We start from the raw sequence: 23,264 nt of genomic DNA, 5'->3' as shown, positions 1-23,264 counted from the left end.
TTTCTAGTGACCACATGATGGCACAATTTGACATTTCGAAAATAAATTTGCTTAATGGAAACATGGCAAATTTGAAAAAATCTCCCGTTTTGTGATAAAATGTTTTGGCTCCAGGATGAGGTGTTTTTTTTTGTGGGCATATAAAAATGTATTCACAAAACTACAACAGAAACACTTTTTTCAAATCACGAGTCACATGATCAACAGCCGGATGTTTCCACTGGTGTAAACCACGAAGAAGACAACAGGAAGTAGCTGGAGGATCCTGGTGTGGCATATTCCTAATGACTTATCATGAGACCAACTTATTCACATGGAAAATGAATTACATTTATAATTTAATGGATACACTGCAGTGAGTTTTTAACATTAGCCACATATTGATAAAGTTTTGGTCACATTTGTAATGGAGATGCAGCTGCTGGCTGCTTCCCCAGCATGTAGCTGATCAGCAATTATCTGTTGTTTGAATCCAAACTTTCTCTGAAACCTTGTGGAAAAATCATAAGAGGTATTAAAATAAAGTCTTGGCTTTTTAACAAAGTTACAAACTGAAAGTTTAATGTTGTTTCTGACACTTTGATACAAGAAATCTCCCAAAATAGTGGATTTTCAGAGTTTTTAAGACCTGGCTCCATTATTTCTGCTAAGTCTTTTGAGGCCTGGTTTTTGGTTAATTACATCACACAATGAGTCAAATTACCAATAAAAGTAACAGCACACATTTTGAGATCGAGCCACACGTTCTGACATATTGTCATGTGTCTGTGAGTGAAAATAAGAGAGTTCAGTTTTTGTAATTTTGACAAAAACGTTTGTGTCTCGGACCGACCTCGACTCAGTTTATCAAACGAGATCAAAACCGACACCAAGACCAGGAAAAACAGGTTGAGACCAGATTGAGGCCCTTCGTTCCAGCTGAAAGATCAGAGCAATATAGAAATGTAAAGCAATCGTTTGGGTTATGTCAATAAATTAAACTTTAATATGAAAATTATTTAAACCATGATAAAGATTCAGGTAAAAACATGAAGTAAGATTGTAGTCTTAGTTCATGTATAATCTGGTTTACTTTTAATTCTCATTTATTTCAGATTAACTAGTTTATAATAATGTATCAGATTATATATCTGTCCACTTCAATTAATTTTACTAAAGTTTAATTTCCCAAATGTTAAATGATAAAACACGGACGTGGATGTGCTGCCCCCTGGTGGTCTTTGTTTGTTTTGAATATGTTTTCGCAGGGGAACCTTGTAAAACCTATAAGCATAAAGAACGAACATTTTAAATCATGAATGAAAAATCTCCTCAGATGATTTAAATACTGGAAAAAACAAAACAAACAATGAAGAATTTGAGGTTAAAATTTGTTTCCGTTTTATTCGGCCTTATTTTAGGAATTGATGATGAGGAAGAATAAAAATCTGATCAGATTTTCAAAGTTCTTCTAAACATATTTGGATGATATTTTCTATCCTCTAACCTTTGATCTAAGTGTGTGTGTCGTAAGTGTGTCGTCTCTCCTCTGTGCACATTTCAGACAGAAGATCTGTCAATCAGCTTAGTGGTGAAGGAACTTCCTGTTGAGTATTCTAAGTTCCTCTTATTGCTTCTCTGACAGTAAACAGTTCCAGTTAGATTCAGGTGTGAAGTTTGAGGTTTTTAACATTAAATGTCCTGAATGTTGACTGAGCTCATCTCATCATCTGAGACCAACATGTAAGAAATGTTCAGTCTTTACTTTCTGCAGACACAGTTAGATTTTATAAATGTGCAGCAGATGTTTCTGCTCCGTCCAACTAGGATCCCACTCTGCAAACTAAAATCTATAGTTAACACGAGGAACCAATGAGATCATCTGACACCTTCAAGCAGAAACTGAGAAACATTTTGGTTCCGAACTGCAGCTTCTTCCTGCTCCTCTTTCAGGGTTTTCTTCATTTTGAACATTGTTTCTGTTTCCATCCAATCTGGAGGTTTTGATCAGATCATTTTTATTTTTGTCATTATGATCAATAAACATAAAACAGCTTAAAGCCATCCCTCCCTCCCACTGGACGTATAAACCAGACAGAGTTCAGTTTCATGTAGTTAATAAGTTTATTTATAATCCTGACATGAGCAGCTGCTGCTTTAGGCTGATAACATGAAAGCTGGAGCTCTGATGGTGGATCTGATCTTCATTTTCTACATGGAAACATGATGAGTCCTGCTGCAGAAACCATCATCCATGACACCATGCAAAGATTTACACATGAGATAAACTGATGAAGCAACAGGAACTACTTTATGTTGGGAGATTCAGTTCTAGATGTTCAGCAGGTGAACTGTGAACATGAACTGATTCAGTTTTAGCTGCTGTTAAGGAGGATCTGAACCAGTCAAACCAGTAGAGATGTTCTGGTTTTCCACATGTTCTGCTCTCTATGATGGATCATCAGAAGCTGCAGAGCCTCAGAAATGTTCTGACCCGAGTCACATGCAGGATCCAGACCCGTTAGAACCAGAAGCAGAAATAAACCCTCTGTTTAACTCTGATGGAAAAGTTCTGCTGCAGGTTCTTCCAGGTTCCTGTTTGTAACTCAGAGCTTCTGAGTTTTTCTCTTGGTGGTTTGCTGCTGCTGCAGATCAGAAAATAACTAAAGCTGATAGAAATAATCATTAAAAAGGAGAATTTGATGTTTCAACACGTCTGGAGGAAAGTTTAAATGTTTATAGAACCAGAATCTCTGCAGGATTTTGGTTCTGTTCTCAGATTGTTTTATAAACTGAACTGAACTTCAGTCACAGAGAGATGAACTTCCTGCTGCTTTCTCACAGATGTATCTGTTAATATGATGACATGATGCATCACACCAACACCTCAGATCTAGACATCCTTTTTCATGCCCCATTCTCACACAGTCTTCTCCTCCTTTCCAGTCATCAGGCTCAGTGTTGTTCCAAAACGTCAAACTAAGAGATTAACAGAACAAGAGAAAAAAAACTATGACATGGATTCTGGAAATAAACAAATATTTTCACTACAGACAAACCTTTGATGCAGAGCTGATCCGTCCACCCAGAACCATCTGCCTTCTTCCACTGAGTCGGTCAGTCCGATCCAGAACTTATCATCATCTCCAACCATCAAGCCTCTCAGTCTGTTGTCCAGGAACATCTGAACCGGAGAAGTTGATGAAAATGACTGTTAGATTTCTCTGAGCTGAGATGAAACCAGGGAGAAGCTGAACCTGCAGCAGAGTTTCATACCTGCTCCTCTCTGCTGTCGATCTTCACCAGGTCTGATCCCAGATCAGTGCAGGAACGTCTGCTGTCAGTCCAGGAGGATCTGATGCTGCTGAAATGATAACAGTTTCCTCCATGTGGCTCCCATCCTGCTTCACGCGTCAGACATCTCTCACCTTCAAAGACAAAGCCTTCAGTGAACCAGGAGGAATAAATCTCTGTAGATGTTTGTGTGGTTTGGAGACAGCAGGAGGCGTCTTCTGTCCTGCAGCTACAATCTAACTTCCTGTCTCTGTCAGTCCATCAGTGTCTCTTTAACATCATTAGAGGACAGAAGTGAGACAAAGATCAGATCATGGACTTACTTTGTACAGCAGGAGGTGGAGGACATGTTGGGCATGTTGGACATGTTGGACATGTTGGAGGTTTTGGACATGCAGATGTAGAACTTTTAATCCCAGGTTTTATTTCTATGTTTAAAAGATGATAAAAGTTTTAATTTCTGAGTGAATTCTGTTTGGTTGTCCAGAACAGTTGAAGAGAATTAAAATTAAACATTAAGACAGAACAAAACAATTAACATATATTGGAAACTAGTTTAATCTATTTGCAAACAATCCAGAGTTTTTTTTTTTATTGAAATGTTTCTAATCTGAAGGATCTAAATGAGGCTTTCAGACTGAATCCTGAGGAAACTTCAAACTCTGATCGTCTCACCTGACATGTTTCTCCTCAGAGCTTCATTCTCCTCTTTCAGGGTCTGGAGAGTCTGATTGGTTCGTATTTTATCAAAAGCTGATTGGAGAAAACAGCAACACTCAGTGAAGCTAAAAAAATGTGATTGTGTTAACATTAAACTCCATGTTTAATGTTTCCATCAGCTGATGGACCAGTAAGAAAGTCCAGTAAGAATAAACCATCATCAGGATGAACTCACAGAGTCTGACGATGACGATGAGAGCAGCAGCCAGCAGACCGACCAGAACCAGCAGAACTACTCCCCCTGCTGGCAGCTTGGAGGTTCTGCTTGGGTTTTCACCTGAGGAGCATTTAGAGCAGAACCGGATCAGAACCTGGAGACGGACTCAGAAACCAACATCTGATCTAATTAAAATCACTGAGTTTCTTTGTTTTCCATTAAAGTTGATTTTATACGTCTTATTTAACAACTAAGAGGCTTTTTCATTGTCTGCAAATTTTGACTCCTAAACAGCCACTGTGATGGTTTGTTAAAAAAAACAAAAACAACAAAAAAAACAAAAATAAAAAAATGTGACTGTATAGCTCAATGGGTAAGTCACCAGTCTTCCACCCGGGAGACCAGGGTTTGAATCCAGGCTGGGGCAAACAGCTACAACAGTGAAATTGAGCTATGCAGTGTGGGTCCTTAGGCAAGACCCTTGGAGCTATATAGCCTCCCTCATACCATGAGAGACATTGATAAGAGTAACATGCCGGCTCAGACGTCGCCCGGCACCTTGATGACAAATGGGCTACTGGAACAAGATGGAAATGGGCGAGAGATGAAAACCTGGATCTGTTGGAATGCTACTACTCAAGTAACCCTAGTGCAAAGAATGTAGCCCCTCTTTGCAAACCCCCATTAAGTTTGCCCCAGGGCTGTGGAAAACCACCCTTGAAGCCAACTGCAAACCGCTTGTCCTGTGGGACTTTCAGATACAGACAAGATGTAATGGCGAACCAACTGGACATTGTGGTGGTGGATAAAGAACAGAGGAAAGCCGTTGTGGTGGATGTAGCAATACCAAGTGAAACTGGAGAAGGCCTGGAAGGTGAAGACCACAGTGGTGCCTGTGGTCATCGGGGCCCTCGGGGCAGTCACCCCCAAACTGGAGCAGTGGCTCAACAGAAAAAAAAAAAAAACGAAATATTTTATATATTATATAAAATTTATATTTATATAAATATACTTATATATTTATATAAGTGAAGTGGACATAGACATGGAAGTAGAAAACTGGAAGTGAGGTCATCTGTTCCTGCTAATGGCTTTCTGCTAAAAATCAGCAATAATAGGACTAAGAGCCGGAAAACCTCAAGGATTATTTTCAGTCAGAGTGAAGGCGTTAACGTCTACAGCCCTAATTTCATAGAACGAAGCCCATGATTAGCTACTGGTGATCAAACTCTGCAGGAGTCCTCCTGCCTTTTCATAGAGGTGACAGCAGCACCAGAACATTTTGGTGTAGTTATGTTTAGACATCATTCATGTACATTGAAGCCACAGACTTTATCCTCTCTCATCTCCCATCCATTCAACACCTCCACCCTGTGGCTTTCTGATCAATAGCAGATAGATAGACATAGTCTGCAAGTTTCATGATGGAGGGTTGAGATAAATAGTGACATTTCTGAAGTTCAGTATACAGATCTGCCCTTTCAGCGTTGAGAAGTAGGACATTATTAATAGTCAGGTCTACACTGGTTCCAACGGTTAATTGGAACATACAGCTGCATGTCATCAGCATAACAGTGCTGATGGCATGTAGCAGTAAAGTATTCTACATTAAGAACATGGAGAATACCAAGAAGCAGCAGATAGAGAGAAAACAGCAAAGGGCCGAGCACAGACCCCTGAGGGACTCCGTGGTTCCCAGCTCAGGTCTCAGAGATCATTTTACACTCTAAGATGTCACAGACATTTAGAATCTCAGGTGTGAGTAAATTTCAGGTAACTCTGGAGAAGTTTTTAGCTCAGAAATCAGTGACTGAAAAAAGTCTGTGGAAATATTTCTAGTCTTGAACATCAGCAGCGGTTTATCTACAGTTTCCTCTCAGATTCCTGAGTTCCTGATTTATTCATGTTGTCTAAAGAATCAGTTTGTGTTCAGTCTGGTTGCTGTTTGTCTGATGAAGAGGACTCACCTCTGACTGCAGGTCCTTCATCTCCTTCCTGCTGATTTACCTCCAGACTCTTCATCTTCAGCTCTTCATCGCTGTGAGGACGTCTCATCATGGAGACGCTTCACTCTGAGGACAAACACAGAGACAGGTCAGAAATACGGAGGAAATAAAGTCATTTTATCTTTTCCTTTAAACTCAGAAGTGCAAAAAATAAGTACTGCAGATTCTCTTTGTGTTTGTTGAATAAAAATGTGATCTAAACTCACCATCAGTGTGTCGTCTCTCCTCTGTGCACATTTCAGACAGAAGGTCTGTCAATCAGCTTAGTGGTGAAGGAACTTCCTGTTGAGCTTAAAGGAGGAAGAGACTTTAAGCTGTTCTCAAAGCCTGCTTCTTTCCTCTTTATGTAAATGTTGAAACAGAATAAAGATGCTTAATAAACTTCTTCCTCTCAACATGACTCGATCTATATCTGTTGAAGTTCCTCTTATTGCTTCTCTGACAGTAAACAGTTCCAGTTAGATTCAGGTGTGAAGTTTGAGGTTTTTAACATTAAATGTCCTGAATGTTGACTGAGCTCATCTCATCATCTGAGACCAACATGTAAGAAATGTTCAGTCTTTACTTTCTGCAGACACAGTTAGATTTTATTAATGTGCAGCAGATGTTTCTGCTCCGTCCAACTAGGATCCCACTCTGCAAACTAAAATCTATAGTTAACACGAGGAACCAATGAGATCATCTGACACCTTCAAGCAGAAACTGAGAAACATTTTGGTTCCGAACTGCAGCTTCTTCCTGCTCCTCTTTCAGGGTTTTCTTCATTTTGAACATTGTTTCTGTTTCCATCCAATCTGGAGGTTTTGATCAGATCATTTTTATTTTTGTCATTATGATCAATAAACATAAAACAGCTTAAAGCCATCCCTCCCTCCCACTGGACGTATAAACCAGACAGAGTTCAGTTTCATGTAGTTAATAAGTTTATTTATAATCCTGACATGAGCAGCTGCTGCTTTAGGCTGATAACATGAAAGCTGGAGCTCTGATGGTGGATCTGATCTTCATTTTCTACATGGAAACATGATGAGTCCTGCTGCAGAAACCATCATCCATGACACCATGCAAAGATTTACACATGAGATAAACTGATGAAGCAACAGGAACTACTTTATGTTGGGAGATTCAGTTCTAGATGTTCAGCAGGTGAACTGTGAACATGAACTGATCTGAATAACATGAACCAGTTTGTCCTTCAAGTTGTAACTCTGAAATGTGAAGCAGAAATAAATCCTCTGTTTAACTCTGATGGAAAAGTTCTGCTGCAGGTTCTTCCAGGTTCCCGTTTGTAACTCAGAGCTTCTGAGTTTTTCTCTTGGTGGTCTGCTGCTGCTGCAGATCAGAAAATAACTAAAGCTGATAGAAATAATCATTAAAAAGGAGAATTTGATGTTTCAACACGTCTGGAGGAAAGTTTAAATGTTTATAGAACCAGAATCTCTGCAGGATTTTGGTTCTGTTCTCAGATTGTTTTATAAACTGAACTGAACTTCAGACACATGGATGACCTGCTGCTGGTTTCTCACAGATACTTTTCTGATTAACATTACAGGATTTATCAAACCAACACTTCAGATCCTGACTTCCTCCTCTCTCTCCCATCCTCACACAGTCTTCTCCAGCTGGATTCTCATTTTTCCAGCCATCAGGCTCCTTCTGACTCCAAAAGCTCAAACTGAAGAACAGAAATAGGAAAAATAAAATCTGTGACTTGGTTTCTGGAAATAATCCTAAAAATATTTTTGCTTCTACCAAACCTTTGATCCAGAGCTGATCCGTCCACCCAGAACCATCTGCCTTCTTCCACTGAGTCCGTCAGTCCGATCCAGAACTTATCATGATCATCCTCCATCAAGCCTCTCAGTCTGCTCTCCAGGAACATCTGAACAGGAGAAGTTGATGAAAATGACTGTTAGATTTCTCTGAGCTGAGATGAAACCAGAGAGAAGCTGAACCTGCAGCAGAGTTTCATACCTGCTCCTCTCTGCTGTCGATCTTCACCAGGTCTGATCCCAGATCAGTGCAGGAACGTCTGCTGTCAGTTCAGGAGGATTTACTGGTGGAGAAATAATAATTAATCGCTCTGCAAATAATCTGAAGATTTTTTAAATGTAAAAATCTGAAGGGACAGTCTGAACCTTGAGGTAACATTCAAACTCACCTGAGAGATTTCTCCTCAGTTTCTTTCTCTTCTCTCAGGGTTTGTAGAGTCTGATTGGTCTGAATAACTGATTAAAAAAACCTTGAGTTAGTCAGTATTTATGAACATGTTTATGTTACATGTTTCTTCTCAACATGAAGATCATGAAAGTTACAGAAGTAACAGAAAAAGATTGAACAGGTCTGGTTGTTGGTGGCAGCAAATCTACATCAAAGTATCTGAAAAAGATGGCCTAGTCAAAGTACAGACCTAAAACTGATCTGCAGTCTGTACTGGGATCAGAAATGTCTGCAAACCCCAATGAACTGAAGAAGGAGAAACAGGACCAAGCATCATGTAAATGACCTCAGAGGCACCAGAGGTCATCATGGGGTCAGAGTTCATCTGCCAGGAAAATGACTGACAGAGATAAAACCTGCTGGTTGAAGTAAAACATGAAACTCACAGGCGACTCCATGAGCCACGAGAGCCGCTGCCAACAGAACAACGAGACCCAGCAGAACCAGACGCTCTGGGGTGACCTTTGACCTCCTGCTGGAGCCAGACTGTTGGATGTTTGCTGAACAGTTTGAACGACTGCAGAAAGACAAGTTAGTGTTAATGATGCAACATCTGCATTTTAACCAGGAAAACATTTTTAATAAAATCAGACTAATTTAATATTTATAGATTGGATATTTTTGGTGTTTATTGAATAAAATTTTGTTTTTCCAGTTTTCTGTCAATAAATCAGTCTGAGGATTCCTGGTTGTTCTGATTGATCCAACCGGCCAATGGAAACCTTTTGTCATTACCATGACAACGAGTTTCAGAAGGTTTTAAATGAACTAGTTTACTCAGAAGTATCTGAGATCAAGTCCAAACCTGAAGAGCAGAAGATTTGTTGATCCATCATGAACCCTGAAGAAACCAGTCCCATAGCTAATGGTTTACACACTTTGTTTCTTTTTCAGCTTCACTACATGTGAAGTTGTGTCTGGAGGCAGATTCACTGTCTGTGACCAGAACCTCATGGGTCCCAGGTGTTCAGTTCTATTAATTAGTAGAAGAACAAGAATATTTTTTGGCTGCAAGACCTGAGAGGAAGTTCACCTTCCAGCAGAACAACCACCGTTAACATCCAGCCAGAGACACAATGGATGGTTTAGAATGGTCTAGTCAAAGTCCAGACATAAATCCAACTGGAGAATCTGTAGTTAGACTCAAAAACTAATACGATTTTCTATTTTTGCAGTTTATCCATTTTCTTTCACTTCCAGTGAATTTTATGTGGAGGACCAGAAAAACAACTTTTAGTTTGTGTTTGTAACTTGATTAAACATCTCAGGGATATGAAGATATTTCCAATGCTGTTTCTGTCTGCAGAGCTCAATGTTCCTGGTGTGGGGAAATTTAACAGCCAAACCTCAAGAGTATATATGTTTACTTTAAGAGCAGATTTGCTTCAGCTTTGCATTAAATTATCATAATTTACAAAATCATGCAAAGTTGGCACTTTTAATGAACTTTTAGAGCAACTTTGCATTAAAAGTGTCATCATTTACCGAATGACACTTCATGACAACAGTCATAAACATTCATAGAGACTTGTTTATGTTCATGACAGGTGTTATGTCATGTTTATGACGGCGTCATGTCTGTCTTATGCACGCCCCTTTAATGCACACCCCTTTAAATAAAGTGTTACCAAAAATGTTTTGCTGTCTTCCTCTTTGCGCCTTTCAGATAGAATATCTTCACCTTCATCTTTCACAGCTTTATACTGAATAATCTTCCTATTGAGTTATTTTTATTTCTATTAGATAAAAACAAACAAACTATTCTGTGTAATAATGTCATGTACTGTACATCTTTCTATTTAAATTGGCTTTACTAAAGTTTTATTACCCTGAGAAATGCAGATGTGGATGCGCTGCCCTCGTTGGTCTTTAAGTTTGTTTTGAATATTTTCACACTGCAGGAACTTTGTTATTCCCACCTCCTGAAATAACAGCCTAAATCACTGCTGAAGTTAAAACAGTGTCGGATTTTGTAGCTGAAACACTGAGTAAAAAACAAAGTATGCATTTTAAATAATGAGTAAAAATCCCTTAAAATTGGTTGAAGGTGTGGGGAAAAAAGGAGCAAAGGAGAGTTTAAGGTTTGAAATTGCTTCTGTTTTATTCGGCCAAGTTGTTTTAGGAGCTGATGATGAGGAAGAGGAAGAATAAAGGTCAGATTAGATTCTGAAAGGACAGAAGGGTTTGTTCTAAAAAAACATATTTTGAAGAGATTTTATAAATGATTCCAGCTGCATCTAACGCTGCGTGTCACGGAGCCTCTCCGCTGGCTTAGGGAGGTCTGCTGGTTTCTCACAGATGCTTCTCCGAGCAAGACTACAGAACTGATCAAACCAACGTATCAGATCATCAGCTGCTTCTTTGATCCCAATCGCTGCACAGTCCTCTCCAGCTGAGTACGTCACCTTCCAGTCATCAGGCTCCCAGGACATCCAAAAACTTAAACTGAGAGACAAAGAGCAGCAAAGTTCAGGAGAAGAATTTGAGTTTTGATAAAGATCAAAATGTTTCCAAACCTTTTATTCAGAGGAGATCCGTCCACCCAGAGCCATTTCCCTTCTTCCTCTGAGTCCGTCAGTCCGATCCAGAACTTGTCATATTGGTTCTCCATCAAGCCTCTCAGTCTGCTCTCCAGGAACACCTGAACAGGAGAAGTTGATCAAAATGAATTTGTGTTGCGATGAAGAAACATGAATCAGAGAGAAGCTGAACCTGCAGCAGAGTTTCATACCTGCTCCTCTCTGCTGTCGATCTTCACCAGGTCGGCTCTATGATATTGGCAGGATCGTCTGCTCTTATTCCAAGAAGACATCTGGATGGAGAAATAATAAAGGCTTCCTTGATATTTCTCCCATTCGGGTCTTCTCACCAAATCTCTTTGACCTTCAAACAGATCAGAACAAAGCCTTCAGTGAACCAGGAGGAATAAATCTCTGTAGATGTTTGTGTGGTTTGGAGACAGCAGGAGGCGTCTTCTGTCCTGCAGCTACAATCTAACTTCCTGTCTCTGTCAGTCCATCAATGTCTCTTTAACATCATTAGAGGACAGAAATGAGACAAAGATCAGATCATGGACTTACTTTTTGCTTCAGGAGGTGGAGGACATGATGACTGCTGAGTCGACATTAGCTCTGTTAGAGAAATAAAAACAGTTTTGACCTCAGTCAGTCATTTTCTTCTTCTAAAGTTGAACTGATGAACAAACATCAAATGTATAACTAATGTTCCAACAATCTAACATGTAACACGACTTTTATTAATTACATGTTTATAATATAATAAGTGTGGACATGCAGAGACAAATAAAATGGATCCATTGCAGTGGAGTCTGGTCCAATAAAAAATCTAAAAATTATCTATAAACATAATTAAAAAGTTGCATTAGTCCGCTTTCCTTAGTAATGTGTGCCTATATGTATCCTCATTCTCTGAATTTCCCCAGACAGAATCCAGTCAGTTCTTTTCTATGACACTTCCGCCCTCTAGTGGAGCTAAATTGCTGAATTACCCAAATAATAATCATCTGGGAAATCGGCTTTGCTGAATTTAATGTTTTTGGTTGCCTGGAATGTTGCCACTGTTGTAGAAGATGCTGGAAAGTTTTGGGATACTATGGTGATAAATTTGATGATGGTGGCGACCGTCATCATTAGTACGGGGGTGGAGCTTTAGCAGAAATTAATTTCATTTTATTTTCCTGAGCCCACACAGGACCCCAAAAGATTCTGGATTAAATTGAACAGAGACAAGTGTGTGCATGGAGTAAATCACTGGGATTATTGTGGATGTAGGAATGTTACACCTGGAATAACCAGCGACCTAAAGCTTGAACTGTCTGGTCAGAGATACCCTGGCTGGATGAAGGGAAGCGGCTCCTATACAGAAAAAATGGCCGATCTATTGTTCGGGAGAGACGCCTGAACTCAAAGGAGCTTTCCGGAGAAAAGAAACTGTACCCATAACGAGCAGGACAAGATGGGAAGTCACGATCAGGGATGATCATGTAAGGAAGCTTGTTAATAAAAATCCAGAATAGAGCTTCTGATAGAGAGTCAAATATTTTGGGGCTGCTTCGACAGCAGAAAGTGAGATGCATTGCGAAGTAGAAAGCTCCTCTCCAAACACCGTCTGAATGTCACCTGAACCTTGTGGACATCCTTCAACCCAACAGTCTCACCTGAGATTCTTTCCCCCAGAGCTTCAATCTCCTCTTTCAGGGTTTGGAAGCTTTCTCTGGTCTCCAGCATGACAAACGCTGAAGGAAAAAACAAGAAAACAGCTGAAGACAACATTCATTCAGGGTGAAGATCTTCATACAGATCATCTAGTTTCTGTTTTGACCTTCAGAATTAAAGTCAGTGGAAAAATGATCCATCAGGATGAACTCACAGAGTCTGAAGATGACAAAAACAGCAGCAGCCAGCAGACCGACCAGAACCAGCAGAACTACTCCCCCTGCTGGCAGCTTGGAGGTTCTGCTTGGGTTTTCACCTGAGGAGCATTTAGAGCAGAACCGGATCAGAACCTGGAGACGGACTCAGAAACTAACACCTGATCTGATGTTCGGACCTTCTTCACCGTTTTGTGTTCGGCTCATCATGCAGACGCTTCTGTTCAACTATCTGAGAACCAAAAACATTGTTTTTACATTTTATTATTATTAATTTTATTATTTCACCTCTGATCACAGTTCATTTCAAAAGGTTAGTGGATTTATTACAAATGATTGATGAATGTGAATGTTTTGCGCGTCTCCAGGAAGTTTTCAGTAAAGCTAAAACAGCGGAACGAGTTTTATTCTCGTCTTTTTTCACTCATTTGGTCAATAAAATATCCTTCAGAGTTAAAAAGGCTGCATATTTTATCAAATGTTTTATACTTAAATCTGAGCTTATTTCATATAGTGACAAAGTTTTGTATCTTTGTGCATTCGTTAGTTAGAAAAGTTAAAACTCACCATGAATGTGTCTCTGTCCGGAACAGAATGACGTTTTTCAGAACATCTTCATGCTTCATATCTAATGAAACTTCCTGTTGATCTTGATTAAAGATCTCCTTCATCTGCAGCCTCCTCCCAAATGCTTCTGTTTTTATTTCATTAGAGCTTAAACAGATTCTGCATTAATAACCTCCCATCACATTAATAATCATTTCCATTTTTATTTGTTATAATATGAGGACCTGCTGTCTGTTTTCTTTTTGAAATTTCAGACTTTTTGTTGTTTTCAGAGTAAATATTTGATGTTTTAGTTCAGAGATCTTTTTGTGTTCTTAATGTACACACAGAGTTGGTGCGATGATGCATGAGGCCCAAGTTCTAGTTGAGCTCATCCCCCACCGGTCACCACAGAACCACAGATCCACTTTTTGATATTGTCAGTGTTTGATCATTTCAAATCCAGTTTATTCAATCTAGATGTGCTCATACTGACTGAACATGTAAGTGTTTTGTTTGTGACTTCGGAGTGGACAGAAGTCACATGTGGAGTCCCTCAAGGTCCAATCTTTGGACGTCTTCTATTCAACAGGTTTGTGCTCCCGCTAGTTCAGGTTATAACAAGAAATACAATGAATTGTCACAGCTATGCAGATGAGACACAGCTCTACATTACGATGTCACCAGGTAAATCGAAAACTGTCCAATCACTGAACAGATCAATGTGTGAATGTGCCAAAACTTTCTCCAGCTGACCAGAAACAAAACTGGAGTTATCTTTAGACCTAAAGAGGAAAGATCTAGAGTTATAGATCTATAGTTATAGATCTAGAATCAACACAAGCAGCTTCAGTCAACAGTAGCTCAGAAAATCGACTAAAATACTTCTGTTAGTTTATAAATCACTGCATAGCTTAGCGCCAAAGAGGGTTGTCTTTATAAATCAGACAGCTTTGATCCTGATTCATTCTGGGTTGGGAACGTAACACTTAGGCTACGTTTACACGACACCGCTGTCAGGAAACTGGTGTTTTCAGATATCTGTTCCAAAAAGTTCCACATTTATACAGCATCGCCACAACGCCTTAAATTGGCTGTAATTGTCATGCCAGGACACTAGATGGCGCTGTGATTTTAGAATGTAGTCAAAACACGCAAATGCTTTTGACCCTTAGCTTCCACCTCTTTCAGAAAACAGTAGTCCATCTGCAATGAGCCAATATATTTATACTGATCAGAAGTTGTGCTAAATGTAACTGGTGTAAGTGGGACAACAGAGTACATGCGACCCACCATTGTTCTTGCTGTTGTCTACCCATCGAACAAACCCTGCATTTGCGCTTTTACACCAGCAGAGTACTTCACACCTCTGTGGGAGATGTTCCTGAAAACTTTCACTCCGGTGTAAGAGACTCTGATTACCGGAGATATAAACTCCCATAACCAGCACAAATGTTCTGGTTTCACTGGACCATAACATTTTTATAGATGGTCCTTCAGATTGGTCCTGAGTCTCTATTATACCGGTTAACGACACTGTAGAGGTCTATGTGAGGTCACATGACCAAACGATAAGACCATTTACATAATCTAAAAGAAAATTAGAGTGGAGGAGGACGTTATAAAATTTCCTATGAAATGTCTAAAATCAGTAACTAGTTGATTTGAGCATTAGAGCCAGGGAACTTTTAGTGCCTAAAACAAACCTGTGAGCCTGTACATGAACTTGAAGTGGACAGATACCAGGAGCAGGAAGACACTCAGCCCAGAGATATGATGTTCTCTGATGCAGCTCATAAACTACCCAACAGGAAATATGATTTCTGTTTACTGGCTTATTGATCAGATCATGGCAAACATTGGAACGTCAAACACTACAAACACTAAAGTTTCCTGTTTGCTTCAGTTATCTCAGAGCATGTTTCACAGTAGTCCAGTACTCCACAGCTGGCTCTGAAGGGCTGCAATGGCTTATTTACAACAAAACTCAAACCTGGTTGTGTACGAGGCAAAGTAAATAAGGTTACCTGCCGACTCTGCCTGTTATTCATTTTCACAGCATCGTCACTGAATCTATTCATAGGGAGTTGAACTTGGTCTTTGAAATCTTTACCGTTTTTTTTCCCACTCATTCCTCCTGTGACATTCTTACACAATCTTCAGTTTGATCAAAATCAATACCAGGATTATCTTTGAGTTTACCCATATCTTCATTTTGTGTGTCTTCTAAGAAAGGAAAGACACCAGAGGCAAGACCAGGAATGGATGAGACGGATAAAAATCGTAGCAGGGTCAGTTGGCTCTACTAGAATAGTTAGCATAAGACAATGGACAGTCGTTTGTCAGCAGCTTAAGCATGGCAGCCAAACGAAGACCTCTAATTACTAACAGGTGTGTAGGCAGCAACAGGTGGAGCTCATCTCCAGTGAAGGTCTTTTAAAATCACACACTTGCACACCAAAAACACTGATACTCACATATATCCTGACAGATAATCCAATACAAAAAGTCAGCTGAAAACATATAAATCTGCTTGTTATTCACAGTCAGTAACCTTTGATTCTGCATCTTTAAGTCTGTTAAATGTTTTTGTCCTCAGGTTAGAAATGTGTTGAAACTCTGACTTTGAGTCCATTTGTCCTGCTGTAAGTGACCCAGAGGAGGAACATGATGAAATCAGGTTTGTGTAACCAGTTCAGATGAAACATCGTCTTGATGCTGGTTTGATGCCAGGCTGAATTACCAAACACTAACATGTTAAACTTGAGGCCTGATTATCATGACTCATGTTCTCCGCTTCGTCCAGGAGGAGAGAACGCTGCAAGTCGGCGACTCGATGAAATCTGCTGGGTTTCCTGACATGGAAACTTTTTAATCTAATTTGGATGATGAACTGAACTTGGTGCACTTTTTGGTAACGAATACACAGTTTATGAACGAATTGGTTCATAAACTGAACTGAACTGTTATGTGGTTCATGATGCAAACTGTAAGAACTTAAACAAGAAAACAAGAAGTTCTTCAGTTCAGTTCTTCAGAAATTCGACTCTTCCTCTATTTGGCGTCTCTATTATTTTACTTGTTTAACTTTCTTCTTTCCTCTGTTTGTGATTTCATATCCGTCTGTTTAACTCAACAGTTAAAGTGTCTTTGATTTGTTTCTGTTTTCCTCCAGTTCGGATGTTAAACGTCTAAAAAGCAGTTTGTGTTCAGCCTGTTTATCTGATGAAGACCTCTCAGCTCTGACTGCAGCTTCTTCATCACTTCCTGCTGGTTTACCTCAACATTAATGTTCTTACCTTCTGTTTGTCTCTGTGAGGATCTCATGATGAGGAAACTGAGGACAAAACAGGCACAGCTGATGTTTCCTGTAGAAGTTCACCTTCATGGAAACAGATAATTACATTTTTAAATCTCCAAGCTACGGTCATCAATATGACGAGAAACAACGGCTCTGAATATTTCACTTCCTGAGATGAATGGTAAGAAATATTTAACTTTTACACAATATTCACATCTGTAGAGCCGTACTAGTATTTAAGAAGCATAATAATCCAGAAAGAAGATCGTTAGTATTTATTCAGTTATTATCACAAATTTCATGTTGTTTTTTTTCCATTTCATTGTTACTTTGTTTTAAAATACCAAAAACAAATCAACCAAAAGTGGGAATATTTAAAAATATTGAATAAATTTCCAATATTTTGATTGAATGAAACAGAAAATCATCTGAACTCACCTCCAGCCTCCCTCCTCTGTTGACGTTTCAGTTCTTCTGTCGCAGCGTCGGCTTCATGTTTCATGACTTTATGTTAAAGAAACTTCCTGATTGACCTGATGAAGAGGAGGAGTCTTCATCTGCTGCCACTTCCTCATTATTCTGTCTAACTCTCAGTATTTTTAAACAACATAAACTATTTAATTTCTCTACTCATTTAATCAAATATGACATTTCTCTTTATTTTATTATAATTTCCAGTCATATTTATTTCCATCTATCGTCTGCAGGCTGCTGCTCTGATCCATTGGTGATCGTTTATCATTAATCTCACGTTACGCTGCAGGTCTTAGTGTTGTTGGTAAACAGCAAAATAAAAAATAAAAATCATTGTCCCTTAATTAATGTCCCTAATATATTTATGCATTTTATTTTAAGTTATTAGCACGGCATGAATACAACATAAACATATATGAACTACATGAAAATAGTGATTGCTGTATTTTTAATAAAAGGTTAATACAGGATTATTTCATTCTCGGTGCTAAACTAATGAACGACTCTCTGCTGTGGCTGCAGGTCATTTAGCTTCGTGTAAAAAACCTCCTGGATGTTTGCAGACGACATCGTCGCAGTGGAGCCTCTTCAGATCAGCTCATGAAAAAACAACTTTAAACATTCATGGTCAGACATTTTGTTTGGCCCAGACTCTCTTCACACTTCCTGACTTTAGATAAAAATAAATGTTCTCTCTGGAAAAGGTTTGGTGAAGTTGGGAAAGGACCATGAAAAACTCATCATATGAATAAACTTCCAGTTTGTAACATTAGGAGCCTTAAATTTATTATTTTCTTCATGTTGAACAAATTTCCTGTTGAGCTTAAAGGATGAAAAGGAGAGTGAGGCAGCTTCATCTGCTGTTTGGTTCTTAATGGTTTGATTTTTATCTTCTTTTACTTCAGATAAAACAAGAAGAAAAACTTAAATTAGATTCAAATGAACTTTTTTACTGTTTTATTCTCCTAAGCGTTAAATTATGATCAAACCCAGATGTGGATGTGCTGCCCTCTGGTGGTCATAGTTTCTTCTGAAATTTTTTGGGAACATTGTTATGTCAGTGAATTTTATATAAAGAACAAAATATCTGAAACATTTAAAATTATGAGTAAAAATTCCTGAAAATTGTACAAATGTCATTAAAAAACCAACATATGAGAGTTTATTTTATTTGCCTCTTGTTTTAGGAGCTATAATGATGAACAAAAATCAGATCAGATTTTCAAATTACAGGATTTTAGTTTTTTAAAAACATGTCTTACAGACAGTTTTACAAAGGATTCCAAGGCCGTGAACCGCCGTTACTAGGATGCCTCCTCGTTTGTTCCGTGTCCCTGAGCGTCTCCTCTGGCTTAGGGAGGTCTGCTGGTTTCTCACAGATGCTTCTCCGGTGAAGATCACAGTCTTGATCAAACCAACACATCAGATCATCAGCTCCTCCTTTCTTCCCCATCCCTCCACAGTCCTCTCCACCTGGATTTGTTATGTTTGTGTTATCAGGCTCCCAGGGCATCCAGAAACTTAAACTGAGAGACAAAGAGCAGCAAAGTTCAGTAAAAACATGTGACTTTGATAAATATAAAAATGTTTCCAAACCAATCAGACCTTGGATTCAGTCGTGACCCGTCCACCCAGAGCCATTTGCCTTCTTCCTTTGAGTCAGTCAGTCCGATCCAGAAATTTTCTCCATCGTTTTCCATCAAATCCCTCACCCTGATCTCCAGGAACATCTGAAACAGTTAGATTTTTCTGAGCTCAGATGAAGAATCCTGATGATGAGATGAAACCAGAGAGAAGCTGAACCTGCAGCAGAGTTTCATACCTGCTCCTCTCTGCTGTCGATCTTCACCAGGTCTGATCCCAGATCAGTGCAGGAACGTCTGCTGTCATTCCAGGAGGATTTGTTGGTGGAGAAATGATAAAGACTTCCTCGGTATTTCTCCCATTCTGGTCTTTTCTTCAGACATTCCTCTTCAAACAGATCAGAACAAAGCCTTCAGTGAACCAGGAGGAATAAATCTCTGTAGATGTTTGTGTGGTTTGGAGACAGCAGGAGGCGTCTTCTGTCCTGCAGCTACAATCTAACTTCCTGTCTCTGTCAGTCCATCAATGTCTCTTTAACATCATTAGAGGACAGAAATGAGACAAAGATCAGATCATGGACTTACTTTGTACAGCAGGAGGTGGAGGACATGTTGGACATGTTGGACATGTTGGCTGCGCTGTTTAGAGAAATAAAGTCAGTTTTAGCTTCAGTCAGTTATTTTCTTCTCCTAAATCTGAACTGATGAACAAACATGTTCAAACTTTGGTCTCTTGTTGGTGAACTTCAGTACAAACATGATCAGATGTTGATCACAGATTTACATCTGATGCATGAACATCTGTGCAGGTGTTGAGCATCAGCAGCTTCATCAGACTGACAGTCATCATGTGATGCAGCAGAAACATTGTTGGATAAAGAGCAGGAAGCATCAGGAGGAGAAACATTGATCTGTTTCAGCAGAAACATCTCAGCAGTTTCACCACTAATGCACCAAACTGATGTGTTACAGTAACAATGTTAACCTGGTTTTTACATGAAACGTTTCAAATGAAGGTGATCCATCAGCACTGAATGAAATGTTCTGTCTGGACCTCCTGGAAACCTTCAGACTCTGACAGTCTCACCTGAGATATTTCTCCTCAGAGCTTCATTCTCCTCTTTCAGGGTTTGGAAACTTTCTTTGTTCTTCAACATGACAAATGCTTATGGAAACAAAGAGAAAACAGTCAAAGACGTAAAGATGTTCACACAGATCACCTGTTATTTATTCTGACCTTCAAGAATTAAAGTCAGTGAAAAAAAGATCCATCAGGATGAACTCACAGAGTCTGTAGATGACGATGAGAGCAGCAGCCAGCAGACCGACCAGAACCAGCAGAACTACTCCCCCTGCTGGCAGCTTGGAGGTTCTGCTTGGGTTTTCACCTGAGGAGCATTTAGAGCAGAACCGGATCAGAACCTGGAGACGGACTCAGAGAAACTAACATCTGATCTGATGTTCGGACCTTCTTCAGGGTTCTGTGGACGATTCATCATGAAGACGCTTCAGTCCAATCCACTGAGAAACAAAATGAAACAGATTTTTAGAATTTAATATCAGTTTACTCATTTCACATCTAATTACAGTTAATTTATTATTATTATTATTATTATTATTATTATTATTATTATTATTATTATTATTATTATTATTATTATTAAGTAAATAATTAATTTAGCTTTTATTAAACCAGATTAATCTCATTGAGGTTTGAGATATTTTGGCCAATACTGCAGTATAAATGCCAGGTGCTCAGTGGCTCAGTTGGTAGCACTGTTTCCTTGTAGTCTTTCTTTCTCTAAATTCTCCTTAGTGTGTGTGTGTATGGTTGTGTGTCCTGTCTGTCTCTGTGTTGCCCTGCAACAGAGTGGCGACCCGTCCAGGTGACCCCGCCTCTCACCTGAAACGGTCACTGGAGAGGAACCAGCGCTTCCTGACCCCACTAGGGAGAAGGGTGTTAGAAAATGGATGGATAAATGGACTAAACATTAACATTTGCTCATAGAAAACACTGAACCAGGGCCGGCTCTAGTCTGTTTGGTGCCTCGAGCAAACACCACTCTAGTCATGAAGAAACCACCACAAGAATTTGTTACATCAGAATTTGAAGAATTTCTTTTCTGTGACTTCAGCTAAACAAATACAAGACTTGAATACTTAGCACCAAAAATATTTCATGCCCTGTCTCAGACCTCAGCAGGCGGCTATATGCACTGCAGCAGGCAGAGGGCGCCCTCTCCCAGGCAGGAGGTAACTGGTTGGACCTGCTCATGAAGCCTGATGCTCGGAGCAAATCATCCTTCCGGGGCGGAGCTGGGAGCTGCTGTGGCTCCAGACGAGCTGCCCACAAAACCCACAGCAGGAACCAGAGCTGCTGGTCGACACGTTAACCTGCTGCAGCTTCACTGGTTACTAGTTACTAGTTATTAGTTATTAGCAGCAGAGGGAGGAATGGAGGAAACTGAATTTCTTAGGGTGACGCACAGAAAGATAAGAAAAGCTGATAAATTAACTTGAAAATGTAATCATTATTAATATTCAGTCCTTCAGTTTAATGAGTTCTGAATATTTCCAGAGTCCAAACGTGATATTCTCAGATTAAATCCAAGCTGATTTTACACAGAATGACAATATCTGGTCAAATAAAGAGCGTCAGTGAGCATTAAAGTTTTAAAACTCACCATAAATGTCCTCGGTCCTCTGCAGGCAGAACAGAATGACAGTTATCAGAAAAATGTTCATATCTTATATCCAGTGAAGCTTCCTGTTGACTCTAAAATATTCTCTTCATCTGCTGCCTCCTTCCACATCCATAATCTGAATTTATTCAGACTTCTTCAATTCAAGTCTGTGATAACACCCAATAATATTTATTTATGTCCATAAGTAACTATATTGTTCTGTAGCTGACTGTACATTTTGTTTAGTCGTGGCTACTTGTAAGAAAATGGGACATTTTAGAACTTTTTAAGGCTATTTTATGTAACTAATTACCACTAAGTTAGGGTTAGCAGCAGCTATATGTGGCTAACACATAGCTGCTGCTGCTGCTGTGTTAGCTGCTGCTAATCCTACCAGCTAACACAGGTCAGCTGAGAGGACTGGAGTTTTCTTAGCTCTGTTTGCACATCAGTGGCGTTTTCCTGGCAGGTTCCCAGACTCAAGCTGTCTCTCAGCTCTGGAGCCTGAATATTTGCTTCCTGTAATGTCAGTTAATCTGGGGGAACCTGCAATTCTACGGTTCCTTCTGCAGAACTCTGAATGAAACCAGGATCAAGGCTCATTCCTTGGAGATAATATTTAACACTAACAGAAACCTCTGAAGGTTTCAGGTTTGTCCTCTCCATTATACCAGCGCCACAGAAATAAAGGGATTATTTGTCGTTATGCCTCCTCTTCCTGTTGAAGCTGAAGGTGATTTAATGCAGTGCATTGTGGGACTTAATGCAGTCAGTCCTTCATGGCTGGAACTGATTTCAGATGAATGAAAACTGTTGTTACACATCCGTTTTTATCCAAGAAGCTCTTTCTAGAAATATTGCTTTCCCAGGAGAAGGATTAAAAAAATTTAAATGATAAATGAGCATATGAGAACATATGAAAGCCTTTTTTTAGGTGATTATTTAGTTTTATTCTCTTTTCCAGCCACATAGTTCACTCGTGTCTTGGGCCGGCTCTGGTAGAGCAGGAGAAATGTCTGACGGCAAACTGGTAAATTTCTCAAGCCACCAGTTTGAAACCCATCAGTTCTGTCAGATTCCTGCTGATGTGTAAAACATTAAATTAATTTGAACATTGGAGCCGTAGAGCTGCTGCTTACTGCCTGAAATAACCTGAGGCTGTAAATGTCTGGATGTGGGCAGCCACCGAGCCGACGTGATGCAGTTCTTCTCAACAGGAAATATGAGGCGTTTTACCAACTGATTGGTCAGATCATAAAAAGATTGTAACCCTCAACTTTTACTGTCATGAATGTTTGTCATGCATTTATTTAAAAGTAAGACAAATGTTAAAAATGTATTTTCATACAAGAATATTTCAATTTCTAAGTTTCTCATCCAGCTGTGAGAAAATCCCAGCATATCAGCGTTTAGTTTATAACGATCTTTAAACGCAGTCAGAGTTGATCTGGTTTTTGTCTGGTTGTGACCACAGCTGCTGCTCCTTCCTGCTCATTTATCTGCTTTAATGTTCTTACAGTCGCTGCAGCTTTTAATGCTTTGACACAAACTCTTCAGTATTCACATTGAACTGAAATGACGATTCACCAGAGTCATGTTAGTCACATATTTATAAATGATGATCACATTTATAATTTAACTTTGATAGTTACTAACGTCCCATGATGCTGAAACGTCACGATGAGTTTAGTTTTTACTTTTAGTTCAGATTTTGTTCATTTTTACTGAATGAAGGATTTTTGATGCCTCAAGATCTGAACCCTGCAGATTCTGTCATGGCTGACCTGCTTCTGCAGAGTTTCACAGACAGACTGGGACGGAACCAGCAGGCTGGGACGGAACCGGCAGACTGGGACAGAACCAACAGACTGGGACGGAACCGGCAGACTGGGACAGAACCAGCAGACTGG

At 39.5% G+C, this 23,264-nt stretch overlaps 3 protein-coding genes and 1 pseudogene across 6 annotated transcripts; all 4 read right to left on the bottom strand.

Moving 5' to 3' along the window:
• Positions 1-2,084: 2,084 nt before the first annotated feature.
• On the bottom strand, positions 2,085-6,493 carry LOC148156600 (hepatic lectin-like). 2 transcript variants are annotated; one of them, XM_088010509.1, is made up of 8 exons: positions 6,363-6,493; positions 6,118-6,222; positions 4,169-4,270; positions 3,949-4,026; positions 3,597-3,701; positions 3,256-3,407; positions 3,039-3,163; positions 2,085-2,958 (listed from the first exon to the last, which is right to left on the bottom strand). In XM_088010509.1, exons 2-8 carry the CDS (start codon positions 6,206-6,208, stop codon positions 2,784-2,786), a joined length of 828 nt encoding a protein of 275 aa, XP_087866635.1. In that variant the 5' UTR covers positions 6,209-6,222; positions 6,363-6,493; the 3' UTR covers positions 2,085-2,783. The 2 variants fall into 2 exon arrangements, with proteins under 2 accessions (XP_087866635.1, XP_087866636.1); XM_088010510.1 differs by lacking the exon at positions 3,597-3,701 and having other exon boundaries at positions 6,363-6,492.
• Positions 6,494-7,061: 568 nt separating this feature from the next.
• On the bottom strand, positions 7,062-8,952 carry LOC148156599 (C-type lectin domain family 4 member E-like; annotated as a pseudogene). Its single transcript, XR_015764583.1, has 4 exons — positions 8,763-8,952; positions 8,131-8,384; positions 7,914-8,038; positions 7,062-7,831 (listed from the first exon to the last, which is right to left on the bottom strand). The product of XR_015764583.1 is annotated as a C-type lectin domain family 4 member E-like (transcript).
• A 1,499-nt stretch (positions 8,953-10,451) lies between these two features.
• LOC106923299 (hepatic lectin-like) lies at positions 10,452-17,153 on the bottom strand. 2 transcript variants are annotated; one of them, XM_088010506.1, is made up of 8 exons: positions 17,052-17,153; positions 16,612-16,694; positions 12,766-12,867; positions 12,554-12,631; positions 11,457-11,507; positions 11,108-11,259; positions 10,893-11,017; positions 10,452-10,821 (listed from the first exon to the last, which is right to left on the bottom strand). In XM_088010506.1, the coding sequence occupies exons 2-8, from the start codon at positions 16,637-16,639 to the stop codon at positions 10,614-10,616; spliced, it is 744 nt and encodes a 247-aa protein (XP_087866632.1). In that variant the 5' UTR covers positions 16,640-16,694; positions 17,052-17,153; the 3' UTR covers positions 10,452-10,613. The 2 variants fall into 2 exon arrangements, with proteins under 2 accessions (XP_087866632.1, XP_014851748.2); XM_014996262.2 differs by lacking the exons at positions 16,612-16,694; positions 17,052-17,153 and adding exons at positions 12,946-12,998; positions 13,334-13,354.
• A 1,087-nt stretch (positions 17,154-18,240) lies between these two features.
• Positions 18,241-21,395, bottom strand: LOC106923291 (C-type lectin domain family 4 member M-like). The gene is made up of 8 exons (XM_088010516.1): positions 21,355-21,395; positions 20,139-20,191; positions 19,957-20,058; positions 19,758-19,835; positions 19,256-19,309; positions 18,910-19,058; positions 18,693-18,817; positions 18,241-18,613 (listed from the first exon to the last, which is right to left on the bottom strand). Exons 2-8 carry the CDS (start codon positions 20,167-20,169, stop codon positions 18,358-18,360), a joined length of 795 nt encoding a protein of 264 aa, XP_087866642.1. The 5' UTR covers positions 20,170-20,191; positions 21,355-21,395; the 3' UTR covers positions 18,241-18,357.
• Between the last annotated feature and the right edge of the window lie 1,869 nt (positions 21,396-23,264).

The sequence above is a fragment of the Poecilia mexicana genome, unplaced genomic scaffold (genome assembly GCF_051168715.1).
Source record: "Poecilia mexicana isolate PSO_F unplaced genomic scaffold, ASM5116871v1 scaffold_11, whole genome shotgun sequence".
NCBI classification, from domain to species: Eukaryota; Metazoa; Chordata; class Actinopteri; order Cyprinodontiformes; family Poeciliidae; genus Poecilia; species Poecilia mexicana.
Note: the sequence above shows the minus strand (reverse complement) of the source record. Positions and strands in the feature narration are given on the sequence as shown.

Excerpts from the sequence above, each read along its gene's own strand:
- LOC106923291 (XM_088010516.1), bottom strand. The coding sequence starts at position 20,169 with ATGATGAATCGTCCACAGAACCCTGAAGAAG. Across the intron at positions 19,310-19,757 it reads TCTGAGGAGAAATATCTCAG|CGCAGCCAACATGTCCAACA; the intron begins GTGAGACTGTCA and ends TTCTCTAAACAG. Across the intron at positions 18,614-18,692 it reads GGGTCACGACTGAATCCAAG|TTTAAGTTTCTGGATGCCCT; the intron begins GTCTGATTGGTT and ends TTTGTCTCTCAG.
- LOC148156600 (XM_088010509.1), bottom strand. The coding sequence starts at position 6,208 with ATGATGAGACGTCCTCACAGCGATGAAGAGCTGAAGATGAAGAGTCTG. Across the intron at positions 3,164-3,255 it reads TCGACAGCAGAGAGGAGCAG|ATGTTCCTGGACAACAGACT; the intron begins GTATGAAACTCT and ends TCTCCGGTTCAG. Across the intron at positions 2,959-3,038 it reads GGATCAGCTCTGCATCAAAG|TTTGACGTTTTGGAACAACA; the intron begins GTTTGTCTGTAG and ends TTAATCTCTTAG.
- LOC106923299 (XM_014996262.2), bottom strand. The coding sequence starts at position 12,976 with ATGATGAGCCGAACACAAAACGGTGAAGAAG. Across the intron at positions 12,868-12,945 it reads AACACAAAACGGTGAAGAAG|GTGAAAACCCAAGCAGAACC; the intron begins GTCCGAACATCA and ends AATGCTCCTCAG. Across the intron at positions 12,632-12,765 it reads TTTTGTCATCTTCAGACTCT|CGTTTGTCATGCTGGAGACC; the intron begins GTGAGTTCATCC and ends TTTTTCCTTCAG.